The following is an 11,570-nucleotide window of genomic DNA, read 5'->3' on the forward strand; positions in this document are numbered from 1 at the left end:
TTTCTCATTCTGTTTCAGTCATCCCATTACTGAATAGAGGTTTGCTGCTTGTCACCTAGCCCTCAAATTACTCTCCCCCATGAGGGAGGGATCCTTCTAACACCACGAGCTGGACTCTGAGGAACAGCATGTCTCCATTACATTATCTAACATCAACAGCTTTAACAGACCCTAGAGAAGTCATCTTCCGTGAGGATCTATTTTTGTACAACGGCAGGCCCCCATCCAGCCTGCTGAGGAAATGACGTGGCTGGTTTGCAGTCAGCAAAGATCTCTGTGTGATGTCCAACCTCAGCAGCACTGTGAGCCTGCACAGCCTGGGCAGGGTGCCTGTATGCACAGCAGGAAGAGACTCCCCACCCAAGTCTCAACAGCACAAGGTAGGTAAAGAAAGGGAAGGCAGCACACCTGTTGCCATTCTGGTCCATTATCAATGCCCACCTTTTCCTCTGTAAGCACCCAAAAGCATTGAAGACAAAGAAATTACAGGGGCTGGCCATTTTGTTTGAACAGTAAAAAATAATAATGTGGAAGAAGAGTGGGAAAAGAAAACTAGAGGTAGGAATAAAGAGCAACTGTAGCACTGTGCCTTCAGCAGCGGGCAGGTTTGCACAGTGTGAGGTAGAATCAGGATATATCAGAACCAGCTGAAAGACTGGACACATTTCACAGCTTCATTCGCACTAGGACAGATGAAAGTCTGCCAGAGCAGGCACCACTGTCAGCCATCAAAGCAGCAAGGGGGATGTCCAAGGATGTCCACATTAACTTTGTGATGACAACAGGAATGGCATGCAGGAAAGGAATATAACAGTACCAGATGCACAACTCACTGACATAAAGAGAGGGTGACTCTCTCTGTTGTGACTGAATGCAGCAGTACTATATGTGATTATAATTTATGGTGAAGATTACAATATTAGATCCTCAGGTACTATACAAGAGGCAATGTCTCTCACCCAGCAGTCAGGCATCACTGCTGTCTCACAGATATGAAAGCCCCTGCAAGACTGTAAGAGATTAGCACAGGGAACTGTTTCTACCCATCTGCCCATCAGTAATAGCAAACTCGCAGATTTCAACCTTGTTATTGATGACGTCAGTAACAAAAATATGAGAGTACATTTTGAGAGACAGATGGATTTTAAACTAGCACAGCAGGCACCTACCAGACTCTGTTCAATGAGGAGGCAAAACAGGACAGCATTTCCCACTTCCCGCAAATTCTGGAAGCAAACAGTCTTCAGTTCTGCATATTCAACAATGTCCTTCAACTGATGGTGGAAAAACTCTAAGATACCTGAAATCAAAAGAGAAGCAAAAAAATAAATAAATCTCAGGAACTAGAATGAAATCTAGTGACAGACACACTTGTTACCTCAAAAAAGCAAAGGATACTGGACAGGTGGATAAGTCACATGGACCAGGACTAATTTTTCTTTCTGCTTCAAAACCACCCTGATTTTCTAACCAATTTGCCTATTCAAAGGTTGCACAAATGTGTGTGCATATACTGTATACAGCAAAACTAACCAAGGGTGCAGGTTTAGAGTTCTATCTCCATGTATCAGTACATGAGATTTTATCTCCAGATGTGCAGCCTAGAGGAAACTGAAAGAAGCAGCACTTAAATGCATTAAAAATCAGAGGTTATGAAGTGTTAAGCCAGTAGTGCACTGACCTTTTTAACTGCATACATCATGCAAAATGGAGCCAGTGTAAGAGGTAAGAAAAAAATACCCGGGAGCAGGAAGAGAAACTAGGTTCTTGTCTGCTATTAGTCCTGTTCTAGCCTCTGTTCTCCAACCTGCTGCACCACCTGACATGCTCAATTCACAGCTGCTATTTTCATGGATGACAGGGCCGGCACGGAGCAGAGAGTAAAGATATATGGAACAGGGGTAGTATCAGGGTATGACTGACAGTGCCACAGGGCCAGAGGTGACCTGCAACCTCACAAAGCAATTAAATACAGAGATCACAAGTAAAGTTCTGCTTTACTTAGGCTTAGGCTTAGATCCTGCTGACAAGCATAATCAGAACACAATTTCTGTCAAAGTTTTGCCAAATGCTGATAAAAACCAGCTAAAATTATGATTTTCAAAACCACAATTTCCACAAACATATATCTTTTCCACCAAACCTCTCCCAAACAACAGTGATACCTAACACACTGGTGGACTTCCAGCTCCTTACCCTCTAGCCCCAGAAAGGCTGTGCAGTCCTTGGTTAGAGATAAGCCCAGGAAACCATGGGCTTAGCAGCTTCTGCAGAGACTCGACCTGGTTAGCACCACAGAGATTAAAGTGATGTGCAGGATGGGAGAGGAAGAGCAGAGAACTACGGTAGGTCAGACAGCTCTTCAGCTTTTTACAAGTTAATTTTTATCAGCATTTGTCCATCTGTCTGAACAAGCCTGCCCCTTTTAAAAAGCTACCAAAACCCCTTGGCTGATAACAGAAGAAAATGCATCATACAAAGCTTTCCAGTTGAATGCTGCATATGGCAGTTCATTTCCATTACACTGAATTAAGTCAGATAAATCTCCACCCAATTGCATCTAAAGCAATTGAAAGAAGACAAGGAAAGAGAACATAGATGCCCTTCACCACCTTCCCATGTGCTTCTTCAACACAAATGATGAACACTTCTCATGCAGGAGATTAGACTTTGATATCTACCCAGTAAGGCAACGGCTGAGTGGAGCACGCAAATATAAAATACAGCCTGCACCCTATATATTCCAAGGAAATCCCTCAAATTCAGCAGAGGAAATTGAAAACATACAGTGAAGGAGAGAACCGTGTAGCTAACTCCCACACTTCTACAGAAAGTCTTATGTGATCAAAATTAGTAAGACGAAACATCAGTAAAGTACATGACGAGGTGATGCAGGGCCGGCTCTGTTACATCTCAAAGAAGTGTTTGTCAATAGAAAATTAGCAGTAAATGAGTGTTCCCACATGTATTCAGTGAAGATAAATTTCAGACCTAACTTTAGTACTCTGGTGACTCGACAGAAAAACAGGACTGAAAAACTAATGGAGAAAGGTGAGATGTAGCAAGTGCTTGCTGAGCTTAATTTATTAAAAAAACCCACATTTATACCTAGCTAAAAAGCAAACAAGTCATGCCAGCACATCACCAACTCCCTCCTCCCCATAACATGGGGAGGGACTGTGTAATGAAAAAGCTCTGGAAAAGGCCGTCGGTGTTCTTTCAACGCTGCAGAATACAGGCCAGTCACAATTGCTGGGTGTATGAGGAGCAGTGAACACTTGTGTTTGTCATTTAAATACACCTGCCCACCATGGCAGTGGGATGCTGCAGTGCTGAGTACTGGGACTCCTGTTTTAAAGATGAAGTTGAAAAGGCAGGAAGTTTTTCACAAAAAATTTTTTGATGCCAGGAAAACCATGCAAAGTTAGGGAAGCTTTACCACAAGTGTACAGCATGTTCTAGTTACACTAGTATTTCCTTTGTATTTGCTCATGAAAGGGTTTCCACAACTAGAAAGAAAGATCTTCTAAGGATCAACTGCAGGATGGCACAGAGAGAAACCAGGAACAGCAAAAAGAAACTCATATTGAAAGTGTGACTGACACCAAAATGAGCCATTAAGTCCACCCAAAAGCAGCAGGATAGTAGAAGTCAGAGAGGCTTGAGGCTCATACCGTAAAAATTACATATTCTCTTTTACAGCCAGTCCAGGTGGCAGAGCTCCTCTCAAAATCCTTAGCAAAGTTCCTTATTTCTTCACCCAAAGCCACAGTCTCCATATACAGATATATAAATATGCACACCCACACAGATGCATTCATGAACAAATTGTGACATTATTTTGAAAAGCTGACAGCCAGTATTTAGCATGCATTTAGCATTGTTTCAAATGCTGCCATTATCCGTGTACTACTTCCCTTTAGATCAAGGGCTTGATTTACCAGCAAAACAGAAAAAAGTTTACAGAGCTACATAGGCTATTTTTGATGAAAGCACAATCTGCTCCCCAATGGAGTCCTGTGGCAGAAATACGTCATCATGTCTTCATTAATGTTCAAGCAATGGCATTCCCAATTACACTTCTGTGTACAGTACACAGAACTGTATTTTTATGAAATACTATGCATGCCTACAGAAGTCCTGGAAAAAGAACAAGTGTCTTAGGAAAGTTAATTTCACTTAACTGCATGCAACCTTCCTCCTTCCCCTAAGGTGCAATCATAAGTCACTGAGTTAGTTATATAGACACTGAATTTTGCAAAGCAAATGAATCAAGGTTTTTGCTTCTCCTACCCAAGAAAGCAATTTCAATTAAATCCCTCTATTCCTGCAGATGGGGTGACATTAGGTGTCATAATAATTGATCTTATAATCCCAGTTTCTGATTTACACAGATCTCAACAGAAGCAAAGACTGCTGATATAAAATAGATCCAGTAAAGTACAGAAGATTAGTAAAGGATTAGCTTCCTTCTCTGCTTCTAAAATCCCATCCCAACAGCACTCAAACAGCAGATGCCAAGTTTCAGCTGTGCAGTCTGTACACTAATTCATTTAGGAAGTTTGAGCAAATCAACACATGCAACACAAAGCTGGAGTCCCTCGCTTTGGTCACCTTTCATTTCTCAGTTCACACCTACAGACTGAAATCAAACACGTTCCAGAGCTTGAATAATTCTGGTACCTAAAAGATTAGGACAAAAATGAGCTGCTAATTTCTGACTAATGACAAGTGAACTGAATTTCTGACTAAAAACAGACTGGATTTTTAATATAATTGTTGGCCTAGTGTGTTTTGGGTTATTTTCTGCAAAGAACTGACTATTATGAAATAAAATCTAATAATCTGCAATAGCAAAACTGCTCCCAAGAAATCGGGTCCTATAATGACCCTTAGCCTGTGTTCACTTTCATACATTTCAACACACACATAATTTTCAATACTAGCTCCAAATACTTCTTTGGTTCACAAGAGACATCATTAACTCTGCATATCACTGGTCCTGCCATTCCTTGACATAGAACTATTCATAAGGTTTAAGCACTTCCATGTATCCAGGAATTGTGACCATGGAGCCTGTGCACTGTGTTTATTTTGCTAGAAAGAAATACCCCATTGTTCTGCATATTTAACGAGTCCTTACTGCCCTTTTGCAGTCAACCAGGTGATTTAGGTCTTTCAAATAGTCTGTGATGCTCTCACAAATCCTTCTCCAATGGACAGATTTCAGAAAGACCTATGAATACATTCCCTTCATCCAGTGAGCACTTAGGCCACTGTGCCTCCACTTAACTTATTCTCCTACTCGTCTGAGTTTGATCAAAAGCCTGGGATAACAGGAAGCATTACTTAACCCTTCTGCTACACCCCAAGTGATGCTTCCTCAGCAGCCTTCAGCCATTACTGCTCTCCCCCATGCTTCCCAGTGCAGGCTTGCTCCAGTTCCTATTACAGTCTGACCTGAAATATTCTAGAAAAAGAAGGCATGGAAGACTGCTTTTTTGCCAGACTGCTGTGCTGAAGCAGCTCACAAGGTGTTGCCAGCTGTACAATCAGCCCAGGAGAGATGGGAACACAGCAGCCAGCAGCATGGGGCATTGGGAGACTTCCCCAAATTGTGGTGTTAACACATGGGATTTCAAGAGATCACGGCCTGGGGTAACAAGTGTTTTGTCCTGCACCAGCTTGAGTGTTTTGTTTCAGTTTTGTGTGGTTTTTTGGTTTGGTTTTGTTGGGGCTTTTTTAAAGAATATGGAAATACTATACTTACGAAAAAATACACAATTAGGCTACTTTCTCTTCAAGTTTATGTCTTGCTAAGTTCATCAGTTTTTAAAAAACTTTGTTTTGGAGGGGTGGTATACCAGTGACAAAAGCCTCATCTCACAGCAGAGATGACAAATTACTTTCCTCATGGTATTCAACGACACTTCAGAGCGGCACGATACTCATTCATCAAAAGCAGGAATGCCATGTTCAAATACTCAAAAATAGCAGAAGAATGTTACCTCCAAGATGAAATTTCAAGTTTAAACTCTTATAAGGCAAATACTCCTTTAAGAGCTTCAGCAACTTTAAAAGGTCCCTTTAAAAATCTTTATGCTTAATGTATTTTTAGACAAATATTTTTATGACTACAAGATGAGCAAGTTCCCCGCTGCTTTAGACTGTTCCTATGGAAACAAACCCATTGGCAAAGAGGAGTCCTGAACAACTCTGATGCCACTGTCTGTACTCTGCTCCTTTTAGCAGGAATAAACCATCATTTAGAAATCCACAAGTCTAGAAGGCTGATGGAATTCCTATGGCTCAAGGAATTGCAATCAGCAGAGACCAAACAAAGCTCTCCAAATAAAAAGTCCAAAGTGTATGAAAGAGCTAGAGGCTTATTTACTGAGCATACTTAAATCACTTTGCTTGTGGAGAATGGACTCAGGAAATTAATTCTGAATTGATAAATGCATGTTACATCAAGAGAGATGAGAATCTACATATTTAATCTAGGGATTGGAATCACAGTTCTGGTCTGTGTACGTAGGTAGTGCCAGTTTAGTGATTGAATGATTTGTTATAAAAGAACAGAAGCAGCACACAGATATATCCCATAGCACTCAGGCTTACTACTACAACCAGTAATTTCTGAGAAAGCTTCTGGAGGCAGAGGAGAGAACAGTCAACAGTTGGCATGTATTGGCTTGCATTTTCTGTGGCAAAACACATCAACAAGGTGCGGCAAAGACTGTTATGGAGGAGAATTTAGCACAGAAAGGTGAGGACAGTGACTGAAATCGAGCACACTTTGAGCCCCCCCTTCTACAATCTGGCAGTTCCTCTCCAGATATCAGATGAGGGCTAAAATTTACAGCACATCCTCATCACAGAGAACATTTTGCTTTATGAGTCAGAGTTGTTCCAAGGACAGACAGCTCCATGATGGGTAGGTGTCAGAGAGCACAATGTAATGCTCCCGTGATGTGAGAGAGGGATAGAGGGACCCTGAGCTTCCACAAGTCTTTTTGTCTGGTGTCTTTGAGAGGAGAGGGAGAAGCGGCAAGACAGTGTGATAAAGGTTGTCTCTGCCACTTCTTGGAAGAGACTCTCCAGGGGGTTATTAAGTGTCCATTGCTAGAAATAGTTCAGAACAAAGAAACTACATGTGTCAAGACAAAACCTGACAGGAATAGGGGCACTGAAGGAGCAGAGAATCAGGTGTGGTTTTGAGATCCAGTCCAATTCTAGTTGCCATGATCTTCCATGTAAAAATAGGAGTTGCTTTGATTTCTCGGTACAGTAGGCATCTAAACATACGGTATTTCTTTTGGAAGAGTAAATATGAGATCCAAATTGTTTGTTACCATTGTACAAGTAAAGTTCTGCCTTTCCTATAGGATGGATTGCCTTTTAACATTAAGAAAAAGATTTCTCCTAAAGTCCCTGGGCATCTCCTGCCATCTTACCTTACAGGTGAGGATTTCTGGCAACAGACTATGAGCTTCCTAATGTCACCCGAAGCATCACAGACCCTGGTGATGCATAATCTACATTTGAGAATACCTACTGCTTTTGAGGTAAGACTTTAATGAATGGATAAAAGCCTCAGAGACATTATTTTTTTTTTTGCTAACTACCATGATTCATCCATTTCTATGCTCTAGGGAGAAAAATAGGAAGGAAACACTTAGTAATGCCTCAGTTTCATTTAATATTGGTAATGAGCGTCAAGAAAACTGTGGGAAGCAAAAAAAAAACCAACCTCATTCCAGTTGGAGTGGCATTTAATAAAACTAAGCAACTCTGGAAAAATAAACTCAGGAGGTGGGTGGCACATGGAAGGATTAATTTGTGTTAATTAGAAGTTGTGGAGGAGGAATATTTTGAAGGGGGGAAGCAGATTCAAAATTTCAGTGAACAATGTGATAAATACTAATTAGCCAATTATTTCTCCATAGTGGTAAGTGGCTTTCAAAGCCATTTCTTCTCCTGCAACTGTCACTCCTCCTGTTGAGCAGCTAAGATGCGCCCCACACAAGCCTCAGACATAACTATTCTGGCAGGACCAGTTTGCCTCTCAGCAGTATCACTCCTTTTATCTGACATTTGATAAGGGCAAAGGAAGAGGGAATAGAGGCTGTTCCAGAGAATCAAGGTTATCTAAATTAGACATTTAAAAAGAAAAAATGTGAGAGGCTAACTTGCAGAGGAAAAGCTCAACACACTTATGAGAAAGATTAAAAATAGAAACTATTGTGAACATCCCAGCTCAAGATCAATTATATCTTAAGACTGCCTATATACAGATTGTCATCCTTTTGCTCTATGCATAGCAGTCTTTAAACTTTATTATGTAATTGCAGAAAGCCCAGCATTCAATGATTCATGTTGTGGGAATAAACAAAATAAAACAAAACACAAAAGCCTAACACAGACTAACTGCTGATTACCAGGAGGCAAAAGAGGGAGGGAAAGTCAGATATATACAAGATCTAGAAGACAGTGGTTAGTATCATCTTATTAAGGCTGCTGTGATAACACCAAACATGAACTAACCTGGAGAGCCATACTCATGTCTTGGTAACCTACAGATCTTAGGCATCACTTCCATTAGGGTCTTGACATACTGAAGAATTGTCCCTTGTAACTAAGAGAAAACAGATGTATGCAAACATGTCAGTGTTATTGAACGAAGAAACTTTACAAGGAATTGCATTCAAACTACACATGAATTGGAGCAGTTCTAAAAATCTTGCGTTTAATTCCACCAGTCATCATATTTAAAAAGGCAACTTTTTCAGATGAACAGAACTTCACTTTCCTTCATGTGGCATTAGACACCTTTCACTACAAGAAGAGTGGCACAACAGCTAAGGCCAGGAAGGTAAAAAAGATGAAAACATGCTCTTGCCTTGCACACTGTCTCTACCGTCCAACTAACTTTTAGGTTTTTGGTAAAAAAGTTACATTTGAATACTTTCAAAAGCAACAAGAGAGAAAAGCTGATGATCAGATATGACTGTAACTGCCCAAACTGGCTCTTCTGGACATACCAGTTGAGACATAGTTCCCAGCCTACAGTCAGTCTCTCTTCCTCCTACTAGATACCTATCTCTTATCTGTCTCCCCACATCTGAGCATCTGCATCAGGCATTGGCAGGATATCTTCCCCCAGGCCTTTTAACTTTCTTTGTAAATGACTAAGTGTTCAATGCCACCTTTAATGAATTGAGAAGATTTGCCACTAAGTTATTAAAAAAAAAAATCCCTCATAAAACACAACAAACCAACACTCAACACCCAAAACCCTGAAAAATATATGTGATTTCCTCTCTCCCTGAAGATTAGACTACAGCACTTCTTCAAGCATCCTACAGCCTTTCTAGAACACCAAAAATGTAATTAGAACATTTTGGGAATTACTGTAAACAAACTGCCAAATGTGTCAAGTGCCTGAAGTGCGATTATGAATACCACAGTTTTCCCAGTTGGATTTTTTGGCAGGAAGCCTCTTACAAGCAACAGGGACAGAGCAGAAAAGAATTTCTTTGGCTTAAATTAACTGCAGTACACTATGGCTGTATATATAAATAGTAATAATATAGCAAACAGTCAGCCCCTCAACCTCCTCCTAGTTACAGAAAAGGTCCTTTCCAATACAGGGTACCCTGGCTGTATGGGTAAGATCTTGTACATCTGGCCCAAGCACCACTGCTAGATCAAACATGGAGATCAAACCTGGCTTGTTATTAAGGAGTCATCTACTAATGATGTCCTTAGTGACAGCCCCAAAGTTAGGCTCAAGGCAGAAAGCACACTCCAGCTGTTGTCAAAAACATATCAAGAAAGAAAATTTACAGTATGGTCTTTAAGTTGAAATCAACTAATCTGAAATATTCACACTTTTCCAGAGTCTACCTAGGCCCTAACATCATAGGTTTCCACAAATTAAATTAATCTCTAATGAAGAATCTCAGGTTTTCAAAACACTGCTCAGGGTACCAAGGCATATCTATTGCTTGCACAAGACTGTCAAGTCCAGCTTATATTGAACCTCAGTGGAAGTTGTTTTAATTATTTTTATCCAAGATCTTATTTTCACTTTGTTTTCCCTGAGACATTTCCTACCAGAAACCCTTTGGAATAGCAGAAAATTAAAGACAATTAGCATACCAGGCTCTTGACAACTTTCAGCAATTCCTCCATCACCACAGCAATGCCCTGATATCCAAGAAGTCTACAGATGACTTTAAAGTGAGGGGGACCAACAAAATTCCTGTAGTTGCTGTAGATGCTGGAATATGCCAGATTCAATGCCTAAAATGAGAGAACACATATGATTAATGGAAACTTTGTCTGCCTGTATCTTTATAATAATATAATTTAAAAAGTGTTTTAAAGTATAATAAAACTAAAATAACGTTGTATCTCACTGTCACTCTGGAAAGTTTAATTACAGAGTTTCCCTTTTATAAGGCAGGAACTTCAACCAAAATCTCTGTATTAGCAAGACAAAGTTGTAAACACTTTTTTTTTCCACCAGACATCTTCCATTTACCATTTATAAAGCCATGAACATTTCCTCTTTTGTATTTTTTTTATTTACATGAGAATAAAAGGCTTGAGTAGTCAAAGTCAACGTTCAGATCCCTGAATTTAAAGCACAGCTTCTATTCCTATATCATCCATTTTATACACAAAACATCTTGAAAGAAGTTACTTCAATTTTCTGTTTTAAGTCTCTGAGTACTCACCTCCAAGAAAAAGCCTTCTGCAGTTACTGCTCTCTGCAACTAATTAATAAGGATCTTTCTTCTTCAAACCCCTTAGCTGTACACAAGATCAAAGCGAATCTAAGTTTGGGATGTAACCTCATGGAAATTCTTCAAGAGCTGTATAAATTGGACAAGGTGCTTTGCCATATTATCATTTATTTCTATGAAAGTGAACACAACTGTACAGACTGGTGCTGTATGGGGATTTAAGAACTGTTTGCTGAAGCCACAGATCAGAGAGGAGTCAGATAACTTGACATCCTCCATTTCTGCAACTGGGTTGTTCTCCTAATATCCTGAAATTTAATTTTAAGAGGGAATCCTGCTCTTTCTTTGTCCTTTCTTACAGAAGGCACTGTCGTGTTTCCTTTTATTTTCTGCAGTTTCATTCTCTCTAATACACACATGGAAAACAGCACACTATTAGACTTTTAACTTCACACACAGCTGTTATAGAAAATTTTCCAGGGAGAACATTTCCTTCAATGCAGATCCTGCCCTAATTACCCATGCAAGTCAACACTGGAATTCAAGTAATGAAATTCTACCAAGCTCCTGAAGGATTTTAGTCTCATAACAGAAAAGGACTTAAAAACCATCTTTAGAAGCAACCAGGATTGAAAATGCATATTTTTATTTACGTTATAAATCTCTATATAAACACTAGTTTCCAACTGTGGTCTTAGAAATTTAAAAATTGCATTCTAGATGCAAACTAAAACAGACACTTGAATAATTATTAGAATCCTAATACATAGCAGAGTCCTGCTATTACATCAGAGCTGGCTAAAAGGCCAAACTCCA

General features: G+C 39.9%; 1 protein-coding gene across 2 annotated transcripts in view; it reads right to left on the minus strand.

Annotated features, from left to right (window-relative positions):
• The window catches only part of CYFIP1 (cytoplasmic FMR1 interacting protein 1), a 73,883-nt gene that overhangs the window by 5,932 nt on the left and 56,381 nt on the right, over positions 1-11,570 (minus strand). For both annotated transcript variants that reach the window (XM_032679194.1, XM_032679195.1), the window contains exons 24-26: positions 10,165-10,308; positions 8,548-8,638; positions 1,170-1,300 (exon numbers count right to left, since the gene is read on the minus strand). In XM_032679194.1, coding sequence (XP_032535085.1) covers positions 1,170-1,300; positions 8,548-8,638; positions 10,165-10,308 — 366 coding nt within the window. The remainder of the gene's footprint in view (positions 1-1,169; positions 1,301-8,547; positions 8,639-10,164; positions 10,309-11,570) is intronic.

Source organism: Chiroxiphia lanceolata, chromosome 2 (genome assembly GCF_009829145.1).
Source record: "Chiroxiphia lanceolata isolate bChiLan1 chromosome 2, bChiLan1.pri, whole genome shotgun sequence".
Lineage (NCBI taxonomy): Eukaryota > Metazoa > Chordata > Aves > Passeriformes > Pipridae > Chiroxiphia > Chiroxiphia lanceolata.